Raw genomic sequence first — 25,119 nt, forward strand, 5'->3', positions numbered from 1 at the left:
CGATTTTCTGAATCTTTATCTCTGTGAAAGTATGAATAGTTTACAAAATTAAGAAAATGTCGCTGACAGCACTGCTTTAAACCCTTGATATTCTTCACAAAAAGTGGAGGATATTTGTCCTTGCCCAGTTTTAAATTCTTTTTGAAAGCAGTGCTGCTGTGTCTATGCAAGGAAAACACTGTAGCCATATTGGATGATTTTTTTCATTCATCACTCTCCATCCCTGTTGATGACAATATTAAGTTGCTTACATCCCATTGCCTGTATACATTCTGATTTCTCTTCCTCCCTGCTTCATGTCTTCAGGGCTTCTGCCTGAGCTTCCTGACCCAGCTGGACAGAAGCTCCCACCCTCTGGTGCAGAAACTGGTGTGTCAGCACATCCTGGGAGGAAACACCAAGTGTCTCAAACAGGTGAGACAGCAGCAGACAGAGAGTGCTATCATGGTTTTTTAAATAAATGTGACACTGGATGTGTTTAAACGCACACCAGTGTTGCATTATCCCCCAGGTTATTTTATGTTTGAGTTGGTGCATGTATAAATATATCACCTTTACAAGAGGTCAGGTGAGCTTTTATACCAATTATGGGAAAACTGAATAAGCCAGCTAAGATGCACCAATAATAGCCAGGCTACTGAAGCATGTATACATGCAATCATCTTTAGTGTTAGTCATGTTTTCTGTACAAGTCCCTTTTCTATGGTAATGACCAGTATGGGTTTTTGAAGTCCAGTACCAATATTTTTGTATTGAATTGCCCTGACAAGAATAGCCAGTATTTTTTGCTGATGCTCACTATCTTTAATTTTTTCGTAGTCAGTGTTTCTCCAGATGTTTCCTCCTTGCAGGGTGGAAAAGCCTCTGAAACAGCATTCAGACCATCATGGGACACTAAAACGCTCCAGTGAAACCCAGACTAGTGAATTAGTTCAGGGCTCGCAGCTCCTCAATTGCAGGGAAACTCTGGGATACATTAAAACCTTTTTAAATGAAGAATCAATTCACAGAAAGCATTATGGAACAATTGAATGAATATGTAAAATGTGGCAAGAAAATAAAATTCCATTGCAGGTTTTTTAGACTTTTTATGTAGCTGTGGTCAGGGAGGAACCTCCATCATATGGCAGTGGACAATATGACTGTCCAATATTTAATGAAAGGCCAATATCGGCCCAATATATCACCAAACCAAAACAAATGTGTACAAGGATATTTGTGAACAGGTTATGAAGACATTTAAAAATGACTTATTCTGACAATCTCTAAAATGAGTGTTTAAATGTAAGTCGATGTTAGTACTTCATTGTCCCTTGTGTGTCCTGCAGTCCATCCCGGCACCCTCGGGCCGGGCCTGCGTGGAGACGGAGGGCTACTGGGTGTCCCAGGGCGAGATGGAGCCGGCTCTTGACCCCAGCTACATCCTCACCGCCTCGGTCAAACTCAACCTCCGTGACCTAGCCAGAGTGGTGTCTGCCGGGTAGGAAAATGATTTGCTGGCCTGACCTCCGCCCACGATTTCCTCCAAAATCAATCAGTTTGTCTATAAATGTCCAGCCAGTGATTTTGCCAGAGCCAATTCTGGCCCTTTGGGAAAGAATGCATCAGGAAAAAAAAAATGTGGCTAGACTAAATTTGGCTGTAGTCAGGGGCCGGATGTGGGGGGGGGCAGCGTTCAGCTTTTATTCCCCTGCCTTTGTTTGGAACAGGCTACCAGCCAGTCTCCAAAATACTAATTCATTAGGGAGTTTTAACAGAAAACTATATATATACACTACTATATAAACTGTATTTAACTATATTTACTACTAGATATGGTTTAAAAAACATTCAAAAGCAGCTGTAAAACGGTGTGTTTTAAGTTATTTTAAACCATACTTACATATATATACATAATATTTACACTTTTAAAATGTTACTTCTAATGTTCTTGTGTCCCTTTTATAATGTTGATTATCTTGTTTCTGTTCTTGGCTTTGTTTTTCATAAACCATGTTTGTAACTGACTTTGGGTTACATTGCTGTATGAAATGTGCTTTATAGATAACATTTCATTTCATGTTATTGGAGGGAGGGTGTTGGGGGTTAGATTGCTATTGATTTTTTTTTTTTTCTCTAAGCATGTGTTATTTAATTTTATTCTGTTGTCAACAATAGATTTTAGGCACAAACATGAAATGTGAACAATTTACTTGCCCACTTTGGCCAGTTTGAAGAGAGCTCCCACTGCCTGTCATATATCAGTGATGATGATGCGGAGTAATAGCTGTCATGGTTTTATAATTGTGGATGGTGCCCCTGCTGCACGGGTCAGCGGCCCCTGCTAACCACTCAATAGCCGTCCCTTTATGAGGTTAATCCGGTGCGCTCAGGACGCACAGCCGCTCCATGTGGAGCTGATGAAAAATCAATCGCCTGCTCTCAACAACAATCCAAACCGCACCATTTATCCCAGAATGTACAAATTCACTGTTCCCCCTGACGCTTTGGCCTCGCAGGACTCATCCGGTGCTGATCCAGGGAGAGACGTCAGTGGGGAAGACCAGCCTGATCCGCTGGCTGGCTGCGGCGACAGGAAACCAGTGTGTGAGGATCAACAACCACGAGCACACCGACATCCAGGAGTACATCGGCTGCTACTCCTCAGACGACAGGGGCAAGCTGGTGTTCCAAGAGGGTAAGACCTTGAGGAAGTTGTTGATAGATGCTTTCGTGGAACTGGGAAGGTTACTTTCATACATTTCATTATTTTTATTGTGAAAAAGAAGTTCCACACACTTCGGTCCATGCAATTTAGATTTCTTATGACAAGGCTTCGGTGTAGAAGACCTTCAACAGAACATACATACCCAGTTCATGAGATTTTGTCTCTCGGACCTAAATCTGAGAATAGTTTTATTGTTAAATATGATTTTGTCCAGAATTCCATGACTATCTGTATTGTAGGTAGAGAGATAACAGTGAAACTATGATCAAAATAGTCATTCTTCTACATTCGAGTTTGATTCCTGGCAGAGACACTTCCACAAAATTCAATGTCGCGGGGGGCTGTTAGACTCTTAGTCTTGTTTTAGATATCGATCTACAGTATTGTGCAAAAGTCTTAGGCACATGTAAAAGAAAAAAAGTAAAGTGAAGATGCTTTCAAAAATAAATGAAAAGTTTCCAAATATCAAAAAATTTACTATAAAGTGCAGTCTACTGACACACTAATGCAGAAAGAAAATGAATAAACATCTAAGACACAATTTATATAAATGCTCTTGGGTGACCAAGACTTTTGCACAGTACTGTATATCACAATAAGGCTCACATATGCAAAATCACATGTTAAATATAATATATAATTAATGTTCATCCCACTGAATAGAATGGTAATATTAGGTGTGATGTCAAGCAAAACTGAAATTTTCAAATAATATTTCTGCCATATCTAATTTTGTCAGAGTTTTTAAATAAAATTTGCTTGTTATCATCGGTTTAGACAGCAGAATTGTGCATCAACATATCCCAAAATCACCATATGATCACGATAAGATTCCACTGAAAGATGATAATACTGAATTATCGCCCAGCCCAAAAGTCTCAGTCTCTCATGCTGGTTGTCTGCGTCTCTCTCGGCTGCAGGCGTTCTGATCGACGCCATGAGGAAAGGCTACTGGATCATCCTGGACGAGCTGAACCTCGCCCCGACCGACGTCCTGGAGGCTCTCAACAGGCTGCTGGATGACAACAGGGAGCTCTTCGTGGCCGAGACGCAGGAAGTCATCAAGGCCCACCCCAGATTCATGCTGTTCGCTACCCAGAATCCCCCGGGGCTCTACGGCGGTAGAAAGGTATGGCGTTCATTCAGCTCGAGAATGATGTGTTTGGTGTCTAATGGCTTCCAGTTACTCGGGGCATTACTGTTTTTTTTTTTTTAGATATTAGGCATTCAGCTGATGCTCTTGTCCAGAGCGACTTGTGAGTGCAACAGTAGAATAAGCTTGTGAATAGGTGTGCTGCTTGTAGCATTTTAGCAATAAATCATTACCACATTCATTTTGGGCCATGAATGTAAAACAATGAAATTAATGAGAAGTGAGAGAGAAAACAAGTGCACACAAGTAGCACCGTCCATTTTCCAACAAGAAGCAAAAGGGTTTATGGGACATGGGTTATTAATCTTTAGGAACACCAGCACTAACAAAACCACTGGTGTGAGATACAGGCTATCAGTCAACTTGACCATGGTCTCATTTGCTTATGGTATTTATAGCCAAGTATCAAAGCAAAGTATCAAAATGAAACCCTAACCCTTTAAATTCTTAGATAACCAACATGGCTGCACTGGCCACGGTTCACACCTCATTTTGGTTTTGATACTGGCTCTCATCCTTTCACTTCATCCCCTCTCTTCCTTTCAGCTCCCCTGTCTTTCTTGTCTTTCCTTTGTCTCTCTCTCTACTGTTCACTGTCAAACAAAGCAGAAAAGCAGAACAGGTAATCTTTAAAAATTGATCTCCCTCCAATCCCCAGGTTCTGTCCAGGGCTTTCAGGAACCGCTTTGTGGAGCTGCACTTTGATGAGCTGCCCAGTGGGGAGCTGGAGACCATCCTGCACCAGAGGTGCAGCCTGCCGCCGTCCTACTGCACCAAGCTGGTCAAGGTCATGCAGGATCTTCAGGTAAATCAGCATCGTTGCATGTTGTTCGTCTGAAACTTTTGTGTGTGTTTTGATGTTGCTTTCATGCCCAGGTCTCCCTTGGAAAAATAGATTTGTAATCTTAATGGGGCCAACCTGGTTAAATAATTGTTATCCTGTTCTCCTCTCAATATTTCCTACCTTTGTGTTATCCTGACTGCATCCATGGACTGTGTGTTGGTTCCTCCAGTCTTTGCGCAGGGGATCTTCTGTGTTTGCTGGGAAACACGGCTTCATCACCCTCAGAGATCTGTTCCGCTGGGCAGACCGCTACAGGCTGGAGGAGCAGTCAGAGGCCTCTCAGGACTGGCTGCAGCATTTAGCTGACGATGGTGAGGCTTGTTAGACCTTTCTGTTTTATCTGGATCACTGCTTAGTCTATCCTCCTAAGAACAGATTTATTCTGCTTCAGTCATTATATATGTCTTTCACTCTCTTTCTCTCTTTCAGTGCTTTCTTAAACAAGAAATGTATATAGTGTATACTCAAATCAATCAATCACAATCATTTATACAGCAATTCAATGCAATACAATGCACTTCACAATTAAAGCAAAATTAAAATGAGAAATTAATAAAATCAAGAAATACAAGTGAAAGAGGCATAACAATGTAACAACAATGAAAACAAGCATTCGGTCTTGACTGCCCTGCCTGTTTAAATAAACCGGTTGTCCCCTTCCTCAGGGTACATGCTGCTGGCGGGACGCGTGAGGAAACCGGAGGAAGTGTCCACCATCCAGTCCGTCCTGGAGAAACACTTCAAGAGGACGGTGAACCCAGAGAACCTGTTCTCCCAGACGCAGGTCACCAGCCAGTTCAGTGAGTACAGCAGAGCAATATGGACACATACTGACCCAGGAAGGCCTTCTTCTTTCACAGCTGGTGTACCACTGAAACACCTTATTGAATATTTCTCCAGATAGGGCTGCATGGTTTAAAAAAAAAATAAATGAAATCATAATATTGACAGCTGCAGTTCCCAAATCCCCCCTGGAGGCTGCAACTTCCCATCAGGGGCAAAGATGTTCGAATTAAGGTGTTCAGGTGCTGTGCTTGAATCCCTGACCTGCAAATCAAGTTGCACACAAGTGAAAATGTTCAAATTGAGTTCATCCTAACAAGGAACATCTCATGTTTTCCCCTGTATGTTTTTTCAAGTGCTGGAAAAGAACTTATGACAAGATAGCCATGCCGACATTATAATTCCTATCACAATCACAATATTAGCTTTTTGTATGGACATTCCCTTTATTGTTGGTCTCTGTCTTTGCTTTACAAGATTCAATATAACCTTTACAAAAATATTTACAGCTTTAGAATTTAATACTGCATATATTAAGCTTACTGTAGGTAGTCTGTGGTTATTAGGTAGCCTGTTTGTTTCTACATGCTCTTTTTGTTAGTCAGGTAGTTAGTTAGTTAGTTAGTTAGAGACTTTGTTATTCATGAATGGGAATTTTTCCTGTGCAAGTCAGCATAGAGAGACATAATAAGACAAACAACATAATAATAATTTAAAAACAGTAAAAAAACACAGTTATGTTAAGTTTATTTATTTTTATTTTATTTTATTTATTTATTTATTTATTTATTTATTTAATTAATTTTTTTTGCTTGCAATATTCTCTTGAAATAATGTATTTTCCCTCTTAAAAACTCTGATTGGTAACTGAAAATGTTGGATGAGCCTGGCTGTCACGGAACGTTCAAGATTGTATGTGATTGTATGTGATCAATGTATTATTCTGACACTAAATAAAATAAGTAAAAAAAAAAAAAGAAAATGAAAAGCGAGTAGACCGTTGAACCTCTCTAATCAGTACGGCGTCGTTTTGGTGTGATGCTCCGATCGGCAGGTCCCTTCATTGACAGCATCGCGGGAGTTCCTGAGGAGTTTCGTCACGTGGTTTGGACTCACGGGATGAGGAGGCTGGCGGTGCTGGTGGGACGGGCGCTGCGGTTCGGCGAGTCGGTCCTGCTCGTCGGAGACACCGGGTAAGATTCAGATAGAACGCCCGGCAGTAAAGCCTTTCCATCTTAAAGGGGAATCAAAGAAGAAAACTGGGTGGGAAAAAAAAGACTTCTGGACATCGTTTCTGTTAATTTCTTGTTCTAATTCTATATTTTTTAATAAAGTTACAATGATTTCTTTCCAATTCAATTCAGTGCTATCATAGATTAGCATTTTCCTTGATTGAAACTTGTAAAAAAAAAAAAAAAAATTGTAATATGTCTCCACTAAGCCAAATAATAGCTTATGGGTCAAATTTGATGGAATTCCCTTTGTTTATTCAGTTCAATCCCACATATTTTACAGATATTTTATAGATATTTGTTCCTGCAGTTTACTTTCAGGGTTTGAAGGACTGTTTATTATGTGTATATGTGTCTGGGTTTTTTTTTATCTTATTGCATGTGCAGTTATGCTAGCAAGTTAACATTTTTTTTCTGTTCCCTGACCAGATGTGGAAAGACAACCATCTGCCAGCTGTTTGCCGCTTTGGCCGGACAGAAGTTCTTCTCCCTGAACTGTCACCTTCACATGGAGACGTCCGACTTCCTGGGAGGCCTGCGACCCGTCAGACACACACACCAGGTACTGACTGTCATATCTAGAGCCAGGCCACTCAAAATAGGGACAAATTTGGTCTTCTGCAGCATTTTTACCCCTCCGAAGGTTTCCAGAGAGTGCAAAGCTATTGTATTTGGTCTATTTGGATGCAATTTAATGAGGAATGATTTTGAGGTATCTTGCTAATTGGATAAACACACATCCAGATGACATAAGACCCAAGAGGCTTAATGCCTAAAGGATACATGCCTGCGATGGCCAGTCATATATTTTGTTGCCCTAGTTTCCATTTTACATTTCGATGCTCTCGCTCCTTGTCTATACTATGATAAACTTTATTTATGTAGAACTTTTCCCAAACTGTTACAAGTCCCTTTTACAATTAATAACACAAAGGGCCAAACTGAGAAAGCGTACAAATACAATAGAAATACAAAAGAATAATGTGAAAATTGTGTGATTATAACGAGAAGTCATTAAGGAAAAGCAAGCGTATAAAAGTGTGTTCTTTAAAAATGACTCAAAAGAAGATACTGATTTTGATCTTCTAAGACCAGCTGTTCCAAAAACATTTTTATAATTCTCATAGATTATAGTGTAACATCATGTAGTGAAAACTGATCCTTTGTGTGGATGCAGGGGGATGCAGAGGATGGCAGGCTGTTCCAGTGGCACGACGGCCCCTTGGTGCTGGCCATGAAGGAGGGAGGGGTGTTCCTCATGGACGAGATCTCCTTAGCAGATGACTCTGTACTGGAGAGACTCAACAGGTAGACACACACACACACACACACACACACACACACACACACACACACACACACACACCAGAGTTTTCCATACCACTGAATAGGTGGGATGGGTCACTCTGCCTTAAAGAGTTGCTAACCCAACTAAAAGAATTTCATGGGTGTGGATTTCAATGGCGAGTTTTAGTGTCCCATGATGGTCTAAATGCTGTTTCAGAGGCTTTTCCACCCTGCTAAGAATACAAATCTGGGGGAAACACTGATACACACACACACACACACACACATACACAGGTGGGCAACTAATTAAGAACCGCCATTAACCCTTGACCCTGTCTTGTCTTTGTCTCCAGTGTCCTGGAGACGGAGAAGTCCCTTGTTCTTGCAGAAAAGGGCAGCGGGGACAACGATGACGTGGAGCTGATCACAGCGGCAGCCACTTTCCGTCTGGTGGCCACCATGAACCCCGGGGGAGACTTTGGCAAGAAGGAGGTAAATAAAAATGTTCTTGGATCCACAGTGTTGTCATTAGAGCTTTGAGCCCCTTCCTGATGACTCGTTGTAAGCTGCTGGGTGACAGTGTTAGGTAAATTCCTGAAAAGTAAAATGTAAATGCAAACAAACATGGAAACAAAGGAAGGAAAGAGCTTTTGAAAGCACAATGTTGTATTCTCCTGGGACTGATTTGAAAGGAAGTCATTTGTACCTGAGATTGAACAGGCCTCTCTTTTGAAGTTGTCTTTATGATAGGAATTTTTACAGTAAAATGGGACAATTCTTTTTACATATCAGAATGACGTTTGTGCTTGTTTGTGTGTTTGGACAGCTCTCGCCTGCGCTCAGGAACCGCTTCACAGAGATCTGGTGTCCTCAGAGCAACAGCCGCAGTGACCTGGTGCAGATCGTCCAGCACAACCTGCGCTCCGGCCTCTCGCTGGACGGTAATTAGTTTCAAATCAGAAGTGATGTATAGACCAAGGTCTCGTCTGGCTCAAAGCCACACCAGCCGGGACCACAGCCGAGACAGGAATGTTTCACAAACTGGCCAAACCTGGCCACAAGCTGCAAGGGATTAATGATTTTTAATTCTAAAAAAAAAAAAGACATTTCTTGTGAATCAGGGAAAGGTTTTGTACAGAATAGATTTTGATCATTTGTAGTAAATGATTGGGAACCACAAGGAACCTGTCAACTGTTAGCCGGGCTTAACAGAGGCTTAAAAGTTTAAGTATTGGGACAGTTAGTTCTTTTGTCCCATACTCATCTGTAGATTTCAACAACAGAAAAAAAGAAAACATTTTGCTCACTGTTCCAGTTCTTACACTTTTGACAATATATCCCAAATAATCATCTGAATCCTACATTGTTATTGATATGATTTCTTAAGAATATAGTAATAATTTGATCCCCATCACAGGCGGAGACATCGCGGAGCTGATGCTGGACTTCATCGACTGGCTCACACAGCAGGACTTCGGCCGGCGCTGCATCCTGAGCGTCCGGGACATCCTGTCCTGGGTCAACTTCCTGAACGCCGTGTGCGAGCGCGACGAGGACGGCTTCATGACCATGGGAGCCATGGAGGACGAAGAGGAGGCAGAGTGGGACCTCCGACTGGACACGGTCACTGCCTTCATCCACGCCGCCTGCTTGGTCTACATCGACGGCATCGGCTCAGGTGAGCGGATGGGTTTCACTGGCGCCATTTTGTGTCCCCAATTGAATTACGTCAAACGATTAACCAGGAGGGACTCAAAATGGCCACCCAGGGGCTCTGTGATGATGTGAAAGCAAGTTGTAGGTATTCTAAAAGATGTATTTGTTGGAAAAAGTGTATCACAGCATTAGCAGAATGTCATTGTTGGTAATTCCACCCTGTTAGGGTCCTTTCCACCCTGTTAGTCACTTTTTTTTTTTTAAATAACATAACAAGTATGTTAAATGCTTTGCATGTTTTTATGTTAATTTGCAGAGTTGAAAAGGATTAACAGCACACATATGTTTTTTTGTACAGATTTCTGTTATTATTTACCATTTTGGGTAAATTGGGTGCAGAAATGTGACGGTTCTAAATAATGAACACATGTTCTACTCAACAATTCTTGTTTCATTATTATTCAAAGAAAAAAACTTATATGATGGGATAAGGGACACATAAGGTGTAAGAAAAGCTAAGTATTGTTGAATATTTATATTATTAACACTTTGCAATACCTATACCTATATGTCCCTAACAGGGTGGAACTCTTTCACAGTTCATGTCTGAACAATCCACCCATAATTATTATTATTTAAGTGCTTGAGCTCTACCAATACAAGTTCCTGAAGGCTAAACATGTCATTTACCTGATATAATGTTAAAAACACGAAAAATTTATTATTTTTTTCACAAAAGTTAGCACATTGAAAAGTCACCAATAGCCAGGAATGACCCGTAACATTTCCAGATTTATAATTTGCCATACAAAGCAGGGCAATTTTTGCTGTTGGATGGAATTACTCACTCAGTTTTTGGAGTTTTTCAGAGAGTATGATCTGATGAAGTGTCCCTCTCTTGCAGGAACCACTGTGTCCTGTGCAGACAACGCTCTCCTGGCACGCCGGTTATGCCTGGGCTTCCTGCAGCAGCGGCTGAGCAAGATGACCAAGCTGGACCAGGAGATGCTGGACGCCCTGCGGGTCTACGACACCGGCCTGCCCAGGGAGCCGCAGTGGGGCGACGACTTCTTCGGCATCGACCCCTTCTACATCGCCTTAGGTTTGGACTCCGATGCTTATAAATGTCAATTCTTAATATTGTTGATATGGTGTAAAGCACGTCATGTAACCCAGTGGTTCTCAACGTGGGGTCCGGGGACCACCAGGGGTCCTTGGGGGGGTTCCAGGGGGTCCCCAGCAAATTGATCAATTGTTAAACTTCAGCATTACTTCATTTACAAGAAGTTAACACAGTTAGAGAATGTAGAAGAATTACTGTTTTGATCATAGTTTCTCTGTTATATCTCTACCTACAATACAGATAGTCATGGAGTTCTGGACAAAATCATATCTGACAATAAAAATACTCTCAGATTTGGGTCCGAGAGACAAAATCTCATCAAATGGGGGTCCGTGGCCCTAATGTGGACTAAATTAGGGGTCCTTGATATGAAGAAGGTTGAGAATCACTGATGTAACCCATATCCAATACCAATATGGACTGAGAGAAATGTCGAAAAGACACGTATACCTATGCTTCTCTCGCTTGTTTCAAACATGTTTTGGTTGTGTTCAAAGAATACAAAAAAAGGAAATCAAAGGAAATAAAAGACCTGACAAGAAACAAACATGATGGAGAAGGTTGTGTTGGGTTTTATTCTCAGTTATCATACCTTTTCTTAGTAGTGTTTTCATAACGTTTTCCCTTCTTGTGCCTGAAGCAAATAGCAATATAATGGTGTATCATTGTGTGTATATAAGTAGTGTATAATGCAGTAGAATGATGATGGCTTGACAGGATGTTTATCACGGTTATTCTATTTATTTCCACCCAGGGCCTCAGAGTGAGAGTCGCAGCCTGTCGGACTACGCCATCGCAGCGGGCACCACGGCGGTGAACGCCCAGAGGCTTCTGCGGGCGCTGAAGCTGCAGAGGCCGGTGCTGCTGGAGGGCTCGCCCGGCGTGGGCAAGACCAGCCTGGTCGCCGCACTGGCAAAGGCTTCTGGGAATCACCTGGTCCGAATCAACCTCTCAGAGCAAACGGTAAGCCGGCTCTTTTGATTTATGTTGTATGATTGAGCTCCGAGGAAAAAGGAAAGTTGGAAAAGTTGGAAAGTTTTACTGAAAATATGTTTACTCCCTACCTGGCAGGATGTGACGGACTTGTTCGGGACAGACCTGCCGGTGGAGGGAGGGAAAGGGGGGGAGTTTGCGTGGCGCGATGGCCCCCTTTTGGCTGCTTTGAAGGCAGGACACTGGATCGTCCTAGATGAGGTATGGACCACTGTTATCATATATGATGTTTTGATGTTTTTGTACACCAGTTTTTAGGGCTTTGAACCTTGTTTTTTTAGTGTGCAACCCCTAAAACCCTCTAAAACAAAACACACTACACACTGATGTAGAGCTGCAGCGATTAATCGATTCATTGATTAGCTGTCAACTATGAAATTAATCGCCAACTATTTTGATAATCGATTAATCGGTTTGAGTAATTTTTTTTAAGAAAAATAAGTCAAAATTCTCTGATTCCAGCTTCTTAAATGTGAATATTTTCTGGTTTCTTTACTCCTCTATGACAGTAAACTGAATATCTTTGGGTTGTGGACAAAACAAGACATTTGAGGACGTCATCTTGGGCTTTGGGAAACACTGATCCACATTTTTCACCATTTTCTGACATTTTATAGACCAAACAACTAATCAATTAATCTAGAAAATAATCAACAGATTAATCGACAATGATAATAATCGTTAGTTGCAGCCCTACACTGATGCTGGCACATAAGCATGGGATTGAAACTCAGTTGAACACGAGAGGAACTGGTTGAACACCCGGATCACAAACTGACTCATGCCTGTGTTTCTTTCTGTGCGCTAACAGCTGAACCTGGCCTCCCAGTCGGTCCTGGAGGGCCTGAACGCCTGCTTCGACCACCGAGCGGAGATCTACATCCCGGAGCTTGGCATGAGCTTCCAGGTTCAGCATGAGAAGACCAAGATCTTCGGCTGCCAGAACCCCTTCACACAAGGCGGCGGGCGTAAGGGGCTGCCCAAGTCCTTCCTCAACAGATTCACTCAGGTCAATAACAGTCAGATGTTATATATAAAAAAATAAATAAAAAAAACCTGCTTGAGATTCTTGAGATGTATGTTTTTTTAACTCTTATTCTAAAAAAATGAAAAAAAATGTATGTTTTATTATGTGCCTATTTATTTATTTCCCTGCTTACTTGCTAATTTATTTACTCACTTAATTATGTATTCATTTATTTGGTTCATCGATCTCTCCAGTTTGGTGAAATCTAATTTGCCCCTCTGTGCTTCCAGGTTTTCGTGGACCAGCTCACCAGGAAAGACTTGGAGTTCATCGGAGACTCCATTTTCCCCAACATCGATAAGGAAATCATCGCTAAAATGGTGGAGTTTAGTAATAAGGTGCGTTTCTCTCACCCCTCTGTTTCAGTGTGCTGCCTCTTTCACTGCGACCCGAGCTGCTCTGAGGGACTGTGTGCTGGACAGAGTGTTTATGTTGAACTAGAAACTGACTCTGCTGTGCCAACTAACAACAATGCCCACTGGCAAGTTCAGCAGCTGGCAGTGTTACACACATTTAAAGCCATTAGTGATTGCGCAAGAGACCTAATTCCTTTTATTAAGGTTATATACTGTAGGTCATAGTTTTGTTGTTTTTGCAGGGTTGTTTTGGCAGAACTCTTTAGTTGTCATATGGAAATGACCAGACATTTTGTATAGATGTATCATCACTGTCATTTCACATTTTGTGGTATCTGTTGTTAAGAATAATCTCCAATAACCCAAAATGTTCAAATCCAGTCAAGAAATTAGAAAATGTCCTAGAAAAAGAATGGAATTTGGAAATGGAAAACATGGGAATAATCTTTTTCAGTATAGAGGAATCAGTAATGTTTCATCTTCTCCACCTCAGATTTATTGCTAGTTCTAGTTTCCCCACAATGTGTTTCATACTGTTGGCTTCTTCCATTGTTACCTTCCTTTCACTCTTAGATTTATCTCAGCTCATTTTGTGAGTTTTTTGTCTTCACATCCTGTCCCCCTCTATCAGCTCGTCCATGAGGTGTCTGTGGAGAGGCGGTGGGGTCAGAGGGGAAGCCCCTGGGAGTTCAACCTGCGCGACATGTTCCGCTGGTGTCAGCTGATGCAGGCCGACCAGTCGCCGGGATTCTTCAACCCGGGCCAGCATGTGGCCTTGGTGTATGCTGACAGGATGAGGACAGAGGCAGACAAGGCCCAGGTGTGCTATTTTAACCCTTTGCTTTCTCTCGAGTGTCCCATCTGCAGCACGTTTTGCAGTGGCGATTTTGCATCCCTCATACTATGCATTCTGTTGAATTTTGGAACACAAAATGGCACAAGTGAAAACCAGAAAATAAGCAGTGATACTTATGAATCCATCAGATAATCAATGATACTAATGAAGCCAAATGATAATCATTGATATTAGGGCAGAAAGATATTGACAACAAATCTAATTGCAATGTCCTCCTGTCTCTATTAAGCAATTAATTGCAGCCTCTGCGATTTGGAAATTACAGTGGTTCATGTTGCGATTTCGATTTTTTTGTTTTTATTTTTGTGATTTTTAAAAAAAATGTTTTTGTTCAGCTCTAATTGGTCGTAATATAGCGTAATTTGTGCCACTTCTCACCACTGGGCATGTGTCAAAATTGCTACTGTAAACACAAAGGTTGACCAATGACACAAATTAACTCATAGGATAATCAATATAATATTGGAATAAAATATAATTCGCACCACCTCTCACTAGAGCAGTGATTCTCAACCTTTTTCATATCAAGGGCCCTAATTTAGTTCACATTAGAGCCACGGACCCCCATTTGATGAGATTTTGTCTCTTGAACCCAAATCTGAGAATATTTTTATTGTCAGATATGATTTTGTCCAGAATTCCATGACTATCTGTATTGTAGGTAGAGAGATAACAGAGAAACTATGATCAAAATAGTAATTCCTCTGCATTCTCTAATTGTGTTCACTTCTTGTAAATGAAATAATGGTGAAATTAACAATTCATTAATTTGCTGGGGACCCCCTGGAACCCCCTCAAGGACCCCTGGTGGTCCCCGGACCCCAAGTTGAGAACCACTGCACTAGAGGACTTGTTTCAAAACATCCTGTTCATCCTCTGTCCTGTCCTCCACAGGTGTTGTCAGTGTTCAGGAAGGTGTTTGGAGAGGACTTCGAGCCGTACACAGGTTCAAGACAGTTCCACATCACTCCGCTCAATCTGCAGGTTCGTCAAAATCCCCAAAACTTCATCTTGTTCTTCATCGGCAAATGTTTTGACTCTGCAGGACCCGTTCTCAGCCCTGTCTGCCTCTTGTTTGTCCTCCCAGGTGGGCTTCTCAGTGCTCCAGCGTAGCGGCGGAGCCCCCGTGGCTCTGGACCCTCCGCTGTCCATCACACACCAGGCCCTGCGGCCGCTGGAGTCCCTGATGAAGTGCGTGGAGATGGGCTGGATGTCCATCCTGGTCGGCCCCACGGCCAGCGGGAAGACGAGCCTGGTGAGGCTGCTGGCTCTGCTGACGGGCCACCGCCTCAGAGTCATGGCCATGAACAGCGCCATGGACACCACCGAGCTGCTGGGAGGCTTCGAACAGGTAAACATGGACGTTTTTGAATTTTAGTCTGTTGTTTTCTCACACTGTCACCTCTTTTAAAAAGTAGGCTAAAAACAAATTCCTTTTCTCTGTGGCCTTTTGCTAAATCATCTGTACGTAGATGTAACAGGTGTCATTATTATCCTTAACTATTTTATTTTTACTCCTCTCTTGTATGGAGGTTTGCTAGCTTGTTAGTATTTTGAGACTTCCAGATAATTAAATTATAATGATCACGCAGTTTTTTGAAAAGGTTATGGGCAAATAGCAACACCATATACATTTCACATAAATTTAGGGCTGCAACTAACAATTATTTTCATTGTCGATTAATCTGTCGATTATTTTCTCAATTAATCAATTAGTTGTTTGGTCTATAAAATGTCAGAAAATGGTGAAAAATGTGGATCAGTGTTTCCCAAAGCCCAAGATGACGTCCTCAAATGTCTTGTTTTGTCCACAACCCAAAGATATTCAGTTTACTGTCATAGAGGAGTAAAGAAACCAGAAAATATTCACATTTAAGAAGCTGGAATCGGAGAATTTTGACTTATTTTTCTTAAAAAAATTACTCAAACCGATTAATCGATTATCAAAATAGTTGGCGATTAATTTAATAGTTGACAACTAATCGATGAATCATTGCAGCTCTACATAAATTAACACAGAAAAAACACTAAAGATAATTTATCTGATCACATACTGAAACGGGGCTTCATTTTTCACAGAAATGTATAAAAAAAAAAGTGTTGTTTTGAATTTAAAGTATTGGAACGTCTCTTAAACATCACGCTGCACTCTCTCTCTCCCCTCTCCTCCAGGTGGACATCATGAGGCCCTGGCAGCAAGTGCTGGAGAGCATGGACTACATCGTCGCCATGGTAACGAGGCGCGGCCTGATGTCGCTGGACGTCGGCGTCCAGGACACGGAGTTCCTGCTGAAGACCTGGGGCCTGTTCTGCCGCTGGCTGAAGGAGGAAGGGCTGGAGAGGACCGGAGGGACGGTGAACTCCGAAGCCCTGAACAAGCTGGAGGTCATCATCCTCCTGCTGCAGAAACTCAACACCAAGCTGAAGGTGTTCACAGGTAAGGTCCGATAAAAGAGGAGATACTTTAAAAAAACAAAAAACAATTAAGAGCTGGAATTAAGATCAAATGAGATAAGATGAAAGTTTAATCATCCCTGTGAGAAAATTGGGCTTTTTGTTTTCCTCTTAGCCAGATAAATGTGGAAAAATAATTGTCACATTCTTATATTCTGTCAGTTTTGTCAGTCGATATATAGCGAGGGGAATGAGAGATTGTCTCATAGTTTAGTTGACTGCCCTAGAGTTTTTACTTACACAACACATACACACACCCAAGCTTATCTCATATCTTAAAATTGCTGTTCTTTCTTGTTTTCATTTGTATTTGTCTCCTTTTTGTTCTGTAAAGCACTGGGTTCTTAAATAACATTTATTTTACCTACCAATGTCTGTCTATCAATTTTTTTGGTAAGCATAACAATCTCATTCCAGTACTGTAATTTGTGTTTGTCCTGCAGACATGTCCAAGCTGCAGATGGACTTCACCCTGCTGAAGGAGCGCCTGGCCCAGCTGGAGGACGGCTGGACCAACGGAGGCTTTGAGTGGCTGGATGGGATGCTGGTCCAGGCCCTGCAGGCTGGAGACTGGCTGCTCATGGACAACGTCAACTTCTGCAGGTGAGGAAAAGGCAGCGTGTGTTACTTATTTATTTGTCTGCCTGCTGATCTGTCTGTAAAAACTATTTTCCTTGGGATTTAGCAGGAATTGGATGGTAACATCACTGTTCGGTTGGGTTTCACAAGGGGATAATAGTTTGAAAGCCACTCAGATCCACTCAGAAATCTACCTAATCTGCTCAGAAATCTTAAGGAAGGAAAGGAAAAGGTGTGAAATATCTTGAATATTAGAAACTGCCTTAAGCTGGTCAGAGAAGGAATTACAAGGTTTCTGTGCAGTTCTGGAAGATGTATGGAAAATGTATTTAATAATTTCCAGGTCTAGAAAAGTTTGGAATTGCATAAAGTCTGGAAAAGTATGAAAAAGCTGTTGTTCAGTCCTAATACACCTATGAGTACACATATGGGAAATTATGGTCTGGAAACTGTTTTAGATTGGATTTTGAAATGGAAAATGTCAGGAACCCTTTATAGATAGACCTCAAGAGATAAATAAGCAAAGACAAGCCTGAAAAACTACTTTGGCACTTTTTTTCGGGGGTTTGAGATAATCAAGTGTTGTGTGCTTGTGTTCAGTGCCTCTGTACTGGATCGCCTAAACGCCCTGCTGGAGCCCGGTGGATGTCTGACCATCAACGAACGCGGCGTCATCGACGGAACGACCCCCAAAATCAACCCACATCCCAACTTCAGGTACTATGCAAAATCATAGAGTTCACTTTTTTCACATCAGGCCATTGAAAGTGGTCCAGGCTCAACCGCTGTGTGTGACTCTGCAGGTTGTTCCTGACCATGGACCCTCTGCACGGAGAGATCTCCAGAGCCATGAGGAACAGAGGGGTGGAGGTTTACATCCCAGGGGAACACGAGGGGGTCTGCTGGGACACGCTGGACCTGAAGACGGTGCTTCACACTGCAGGGGTGACTGGGGATTGCGTGTGTGATCTGCTGATCGAAATACATAAAAGCATCAAATCCGCTATCTGGGGTAAGCACAGAACTGTTTGTGTCTGTAGAGAATGTTTCTTAAGTGTTAATTGTCTCTATTGTTACCAGACCAGTGGCATTATATGCTATGCTCAGATAGGCAATTTTTTCACATATCTGATACAAGTCGCATGTTTTTGCTCTATCTGAGCAGCAAAAACCACATGGAGTCCCATCTTTTCTGATCAGATTTAAACCAAGTTCTTTGGGAGTTTGAAATGCAATTCAAACCACATCTCTGAAAATATGACTCACTCTTCCCACTCAGATCAGATTTCAAGTTTTTTTTATTCTGTCACTTCCCACACGATACATATTTGACATCACATGTTGCAAAAATAAGAGCAGAGAACAACAAACAATAGGATACCACTGCCTGGGCAAATAAAGAGGTTTCCTGCCTCCTCTTATTGCAACTTAACAAGAAAACGTCATCATAAAAACAGTCAGAATAGGCAATGGTAATGCTTCTATCTTACTAGGTAAAAAAAAGTCCAGGCCCTTAGTCAGCCTGTTGTAGTGACAGCAAATGATGATACTGTCTAAACACACAAGTCCAATCTCCTCACTTGTAAATTACGACATGGACACTCCACCTTTTGTAGATCAGATTTGGAAAAATAAATCGGATTGACCTTCTGTCTGAACATAGCTGTAGTGCATCTGTTCGATCAGTCTGCAGAGCCAATAAAATCCTCCTCCTCCTCCTCCTGTGTCTCAGACTCCCCTGCCTCCTCTGTGGCCTCCCTGCTCCACGCTGCCGCCCTGCTGTCCTGCCAGCTGCAGAGAGGCGTGGATCTGCCCAGCGCCCTGCAGCATGCCTGTGGAGAGGCTTACTCCCTCTGCCAGCGCACCACCGCCAGCCAGAGGGTAACAACACCCCCTTAACACTGTTTCCCCTTCTGTTCTGCTCGTCTTCTCTCCACTGTCAACTTAACACAACATAGTGCTTGAACAATAAACGCCAGTCTTAAAGGTGCTACATGTAGCATTTGCACACATCAATATTATCGTCAAATTAATTGTGATACCTTGGTATAATTACCGTAAACAAATTAAGCAATGGTCAAGAGGATTGGTAGCCTTGATCTTATGACAGTGGTCTTGTCACTGCAAGTTTTCTCAAATTTGAGGCTACATTTCCCCCAAACCCCACATTACTTCTTGTCACAAAAAGGATGTTTTTACTTGTCTATGTAGCGCAGTGTGCTTCTGTTTTCTCTTTTGGCTTCACTGAAGGAGATAAAAATGTTTGAAGTGATTTTTCCATCGGCCTTTTCCCTCATTCCACCATCTGCCGTTGTAAGAAACTCTGAAAGCTTTAGCTCTGTTTGCTCTGGGGGAACAGCGCCCTCTTCCTGTTTTGTGCCATAAAGCAATCCAGCAGATTTCCTGCCAAATCTGACCAGGTGGTACACAATGTGAAATGTGGTGTAGAGGTTGCCAATGTTCTCGGTGATAGTTTCAATTGTTATGGATATTATACTAATGTCTCAAAATGAATGTGGTGATGATTTATTGATTTTAGGATAAATATTAATAAATACTGCATTCTGCCCCTCCAGCAAGCCCAGCAGGTGATTGAGCAGCACTTGGCCATCCTGGACACAGAGGACTGGGGCAGCGGGCTGCTGTGTGCCGGAGTCTGGCCCGACGGCTTCCCCTCTGCCCTGCTCTCCACAGAGGACTCCTGCTTCTCCTCCGTCCTGCGGGACGGACAGGTCCTCTCCTTCTGCCTCAACACCCTCAGCCTGCAGGGCAAAAGGTGAGACTGCAGTATAGTGGTTAAGATACCGTAGCATACCATGTAGCATCTGTGGACAAGTCTGATTCCCACCTGTGTCGTATTTCACTCCCTCTCTCTGTCACTCATCTCTACTGTCACTCTTGACTGAATAGTGTCTAATAAAGCAGAAAATTTCATGCCCACACTTACATGAAATGGTCACAAATCATTATTTTAAGGCATTATAGATAAATAACATTGATTGTGTTCGCACAGGAATCGCCCACTGAGTCTGAGTGACCTGCAGAGGGCGTTGCAGAGCAGCGGTGTGCATGAAGGCTTGCTGTTCTCTGGAGGAGTGGTGGATCTGGAGGACGGAGACGCTCTGCGGCTGATCCCCACGGCGGTCCGACTGCTCACTGAGAGAGCCACTCATGGAGACTGGATCCTCCGCAGCAACTGGCTCTCTCACCTGGGAAAGAGCTACAAATATGCCCCCGGTTGGTTAATTTCTTTTTGTGAAGACTATTGACATACCACTTTGTTTATTGAAATGAATGAGTCTGGATTTATGGCTGCACTATAAACAGAAAAAAATATAAAAATTGCAATACTGACACCTGCCTTTTTTTCCCAATCACAAAATACCCAAAGATTTTTGAATTAGAAAAGTCTTTTCAGACTGCCTCCTAAGCAAGGTATTCTTGTTTCTGGCCAACAAATCAAGTTGTATGTCAAAACTGGTAAAATCCTACACATTCCAACCTCCAAAGCTGTCCACATGTATTGCAGTTTATATCGCAATCGCATTAGACAGAAAAATAGCAATGGGACTTTTTTAGTCAATATTTGTGCTGCCCTATCCGGAACTACTACTGCATTTGGACCCTAAAACAAGGTGAGTGACTCTGGACTCTTTCAGATCCAGCGCTGGTCCAGGTGGAGGCGGGAAACCGTGCCCTGAAGGCCGTGTTCAGCAGCAAACTGGCTGTGAAGGGCAAATCTCTCACAGAGCTGCTCCAGCCACACAGCACAGGTAAACTATCTTGTGTGTTCCTTGTTCTCTCATAAGAAATTTCCCTCTTTTTGTATGCTGAGTTTGTATTGCATAGTTGATAATATTGCTAGTTGTGAGGAATACACAGGGGGATGTATCTCCATAGTGAGTCATTACTATGCAACTAATGATTATTTTCAGTATCAATTAATCTCTCAATTATTTTTTGTATTAATCATTTAGTCTATAAAATGTCATAAATAATGACAAATGCCCATCACAAGTTACCAGAGCCCAAAATGATTCTTCAGATGTCTTACTTAGTCTGACCAGCGGACAAAAACAACAATAAGTGTTCATTTTATAATGATATGAAACTGAGAAAAGCAGCAAATCTTAGAATTTGTGAAGCTGTAACCAGCAAATGTTTGGTATTTAAAATGACTGAAACAATTAATCAATTAGCAATATTATATCGACTAATCGATTCATCAACCAATCGTTTCAGCCCTATGAGTCACCTCACTCATGTTAGTGGAGAATCAGGGTTACAGTCATAAATTTCCACAGAAATTAGGAGATTGAAGTTGTGCACACATTAACATTATAATAATAATCATACAGTAGAGGGCCCAATTTGCTGAAAAAAACACATATATGCTCTGGATAAATGTTAAAAGATGTTCAGGATTCCACCTCTAGTTAATAGTCATCCTCTGTTCTGTTGTCAGATGAATACAGGATTCTGGTGGACATGCGCTGGAACAAGCAATACCTGGATATTCTAGCCAACAAGTGCAACTTTGAGGATGAGGAAAGATACATGGAGTTTCTGGAGGCACTGAACGCAGTCGCCAACAGGTAGGAGGATGACCGTTAACTTTACGTTAGTGTTTATTACTCAGACACTTGCAAGTAGACTAGAGTCAAATTCAAGAGACAACAGTATGACGGTAAGATCTGGAATTTCTGGAAGATATGGAAAATTATCTTCATTATTTCCAGTTTTTGAAAGGTTGGTAATTGAACAAATACTCTGGAAAAGTTTAGAGAACTTTTAAGTTAACTACACATTTTATGTAGTTGTAGATGCACTGTCATTTCAACAATTATGATATTTGTTGGGAAGAATTGTCTAACTGTAAAGTGATATAGTTTGAGTGATCTTGTTTACAGACATTCAAATCCTGTTAAAAAATGATTGTGTGTAAAGGTATGCAATTTTGAAATGGAAAATGTTGATGAACCCTATTGAAAAAGATGGAGGATTTCTTTCAACCATCGACCATCTAAAACCAGTTCCCTTAATGTGTAGATTGATAAATGATTTGTTTGTTTCTCAGGATTGTTCTGATGATGGACAGAGAGGAGAGATCTGTCATCTGCACCTGTGCCATCAATCTGTCTGCACAAAACTGTGCCCTGAGACTAGCCACCGCCTTCAGCAAAGGTATGCAGAGACACAAGTAGAAACATTTATAATGGAGATGCATCACATGTATGAAGTTGAGATATTGAGGGTTTCTTTCCTGGATCCAGACCCTAAATGGCTTGTTAGCAATGCCTACTTTTTTCAAATGTCCAACACATTTGAAAAAACAATTTGGGTGGCTAAAGTGGTATTGTATAATTCAGTATGAGGCAGCTTGTTTCCTCCGCCCTCACAGGCACTGTGGACATCGGCCACCTGCCCCACCCGGTGCTGATGCACCTCCGGACCTTCTTCGACCTGTGGGACTCGTTCACCCTGCAGGCGGTGCAGAGCGGACAGCCGTACATCTCAGACCACATCATGTTCGAGGTGAGCGCTCGGCCCTTCTCAGTCTCAGGGAGGCACTTCACATGCAGGCTTTTCTTTCTCTGGGTCATCCTTTAGGGCAGTGATTCTCAACCTTTTTCATATCAAGGACCCCTAATTTAGTCCACATTGGGGCCATGGACCCCCATTTAATGACATTTTGTGTCTCAGACCCAAATCTGAAAATTTGTCCAGAATTCCATGACTATCTGTATTGTAGGTAGAGAGATAACAGTGAATCTATGAACAAAACAGACATTCTTCTACATTCTCTAATTATTTTAACTTCTTGTCAATTAAATAATGATGAAGTTTAACAATTCATCAATTTGCTGGGGACCCCCTGGAACTCCCTCAAGGACCTCTGGTGGTCCCCGGACCCCACATTGAGAACCACTGCTTTAGGGAAATACTACTACTTACTGCTTACTTAGTTCTATTACCACTATAACTACTGCCTCTATTACTAACACTATTGCTAATACTAATACCTGATATACTGATTCCTCCAATGTACTACTACTACTACTACTACTACTCATAGTAATTTTATTACAGTACTAAAACTAATACTGTTATGTCAATACTACCTCTAATACTAGTAGTAGTAGTACAAGGTGTTTTACACTGAAAAAAATAGAACCACCTAGTCAATACAGAGAGAGGAGAATGAAATCGAATGAAAGAAAATAATGCAACAACAAAAACATGTTTGGGTAAAATAACTAGAAAATTATTAAGAAGAAGCAAATCCTTAGAAGTATTAATAGGTTCTTACAAAACAATACTGAGTTGCCACTTGCCATGATCTCCTCACTCATGTTTCCTCTGTGTGTGTGTGTGTGTGTGTGTGTGTGTGTGTGTGTGTGTGTGTGTGTGTGTCTGCAGATCCTGCAGCTGCTACAGTGGCGGGATCGTTTCTGGGACGTTTGCAACACGCTGCCGGCCGACTCCCAGGGCGTCTCTGTCCTCTCGCTGCACTGGCAGTGGGTCCAGAAGCACCTCATCCTCCGGCTGCCACAGCTCCTCCTGGGAGACGCCGCCGCCACCTTCGAGTAAAGACTTTTCCCTCAAATACATAATTGTTGTATTCCAATAAAGTTAGGCAATTTAACACAAGGCAACAAAGGAAAAAAATTCTTTCATTCAGAAATAAATTTTAAATGTTAACTCTGCCAGCCACTTTGGCAGGTAAACAGCCATCAAGTGGAGGTTCTTTTATATTCTAAAAATTAGCTAAGATGCCAAAATATTGATGGTGGCTGCTGAATTTCAGAATCGACCACTCACTGTGGCTAGTAGACCAAAATTTTGATTTCCTGGCCTTGTTTACAACATAAACAATTACAAATATAACATTGCAGGTTTAGTATGTGACTGTAATTATGACTACAGTATAGTATTTTCATTTTACAACTACTTTTACTATCAGTATTGGTATTTAGTATGTCAACTATTTTATTTTACAATGTCTACCACTCTAAAAAATATCATTACTGTGATGTCACTGTACTCCAGAGGACAACAGGAGCTCCAGACAGTGTCTGCAGCGATCCAGACTGTACTGTCCACCCCGGTCTCTGTGGCCACGGCTCTGAAAGGCATCCAGAAAACCCTGGGAAAAGCTCTCCCATTCAAGGTGGGCAGAAACTTGATCAGTTCCACTATTTACTCATTGGTACTCGTTGTGTTTAGTATTAATAAAAGTGTCTGTCTATTGGTCTTATCTAAAATAGCTAGTCAAGTCAATTTAGTATACATGTCTGGGGTTGACAGCTTACCTGACAATATCTGTATTGCTCTTATGCCGTAAACCCCGTTCATCTGGTACATTAAGCAGGTTAAAAAGTCGTTGAAAAAATATTTGCAAAGGCTAACTACTATTTGCACCAGGTCTGAGTACTATGAAATAAGTACTATGAAACATCTGTGATTGGATTTACCCACTTGAAAACCCTTATAGTTTACCTACAGTCATTCCTTTCCCTTTAACACCTGAATATGGTTTATAACTAAGCTCTTATGCATGGCTATAGCAGAAAGGATTTCCTGAAAACTGAAAATGTGTTGCTCATTAACACCACTCCTCCTGTCACTCTTCTCCAGTTGGAGTCGGTTGCTGAGTGTGCTTCTCGGCTGAGGGTGCTGAGCAAAGCGCTGGACGTGAGCGACCTGCGGCTGGACAGCAGCACCGGCCCGTGGAGGCAGGAGCTCGTCCGCCTGCAGGGTGCCGGCCTGGGGCTGGACACCAAGGAAAGCCTCCTGGAAGCCTGGGGCCTCGTTCTGTTAGCAAACAACCAGCTGGATCCCCAGAAGTCTGGTAAGCTTGTGCCACAGAGAGATCATTTGACCTGTTTTATTAGGAGGAGATAAGATCTATCCAATGTTGTTGTGATTCCTACTGGTCACAGATAGTGGTCAATAAAGATCATAGATTACTTAAAGAATAACTGAACACCAAACCCAATTCTGTGTAAAGCCTGCCATCTAATGGTAAAAATTATGCTTCCGGTTACAGGACTGTCTCTCTCTATTAA

The 25,119-nt window shown here is 41.9% G+C and overlaps 1 protein-coding gene across 1 annotated transcript in view; it reads left to right on the plus strand.

Moving 5' to 3' along the window:
• Positions 1 to 24,902, plus strand: part of mdn1 (midasin AAA ATPase 1) — a gene marked incomplete at its 3' end in the record, with an annotated part of 37,609 nt that extends 12,707 nt beyond the window's left edge. The window contains exons 22-56 of the mRNA XM_071535987.1: positions 307 to 414; positions 1,329 to 1,480; positions 2,499 to 2,677; positions 3,628 to 3,836; positions 4,519 to 4,665; positions 4,874 to 5,015; positions 5,370 to 5,504; positions 6,542 to 6,680; positions 7,149 to 7,281; positions 7,897 to 8,027; positions 8,360 to 8,498; positions 8,833 to 8,947; positions 9,424 to 9,684; positions 10,567 to 10,764; positions 11,540 to 11,748; positions 11,857 to 11,979; positions 12,590 to 12,787; positions 13,036 to 13,143; positions 13,793 to 13,981; positions 14,912 to 15,001; positions 15,105 to 15,368; positions 16,190 to 16,454; positions 16,915 to 17,074; positions 17,651 to 17,767; positions 17,854 to 18,062; positions 18,783 to 18,931; positions 19,627 to 19,826; positions 20,064 to 20,287; positions 20,710 to 20,823; positions 21,516 to 21,645; positions 22,128 to 22,234; positions 22,452 to 22,585; positions 23,471 to 23,637; positions 24,101 to 24,221; positions 24,689 to 24,902. Coding sequence (XP_071392088.1) covers positions 307 to 414; positions 1,329 to 1,480; positions 2,499 to 2,677; positions 3,628 to 3,836; positions 4,519 to 4,665; positions 4,874 to 5,015; positions 5,370 to 5,504; positions 6,542 to 6,680; positions 7,149 to 7,281; positions 7,897 to 8,027; positions 8,360 to 8,498; positions 8,833 to 8,947; positions 9,424 to 9,684; positions 10,567 to 10,764; positions 11,540 to 11,748; positions 11,857 to 11,979; positions 12,590 to 12,787; positions 13,036 to 13,143; positions 13,793 to 13,981; positions 14,912 to 15,001; positions 15,105 to 15,368; positions 16,190 to 16,454; positions 16,915 to 17,074; positions 17,651 to 17,767; positions 17,854 to 18,062; positions 18,783 to 18,931; positions 19,627 to 19,826; positions 20,064 to 20,287; positions 20,710 to 20,823; positions 21,516 to 21,645; positions 22,128 to 22,234; positions 22,452 to 22,585; positions 23,471 to 23,637; positions 24,101 to 24,221; positions 24,689 to 24,902 — 5,680 coding nt within the window. The remainder of the gene's footprint in view (positions 1 to 306; positions 415 to 1,328; positions 1,481 to 2,498; positions 2,678 to 3,627; positions 3,837 to 4,518; positions 4,666 to 4,873; positions 5,016 to 5,369; positions 5,505 to 6,541; positions 6,681 to 7,148; positions 7,282 to 7,896; positions 8,028 to 8,359; positions 8,499 to 8,832; positions 8,948 to 9,423; positions 9,685 to 10,566; positions 10,765 to 11,539; positions 11,749 to 11,856; positions 11,980 to 12,589; positions 12,788 to 13,035; positions 13,144 to 13,792; positions 13,982 to 14,911; positions 15,002 to 15,104; positions 15,369 to 16,189; positions 16,455 to 16,914; positions 17,075 to 17,650; positions 17,768 to 17,853; positions 18,063 to 18,782; positions 18,932 to 19,626; positions 19,827 to 20,063; positions 20,288 to 20,709; positions 20,824 to 21,515; positions 21,646 to 22,127; positions 22,235 to 22,451; positions 22,586 to 23,470; positions 23,638 to 24,100; positions 24,222 to 24,688) is intronic.
• Between the last annotated feature and the right edge of the window lie 217 nt (positions 24,903 to 25,119).

Source organism: Centroberyx affinis, unplaced genomic scaffold (genome assembly GCF_046629955.1).
Source record: "Centroberyx affinis isolate AG114_WGS23_722 - 3 ecotype Tasmania unplaced genomic scaffold, CSIRO-AGI_Caff_v1 ptg002806l_1, whole genome shotgun sequence".
Lineage (NCBI taxonomy): Eukaryota > Metazoa > Chordata > Actinopteri > Beryciformes > Berycidae > Centroberyx > Centroberyx affinis.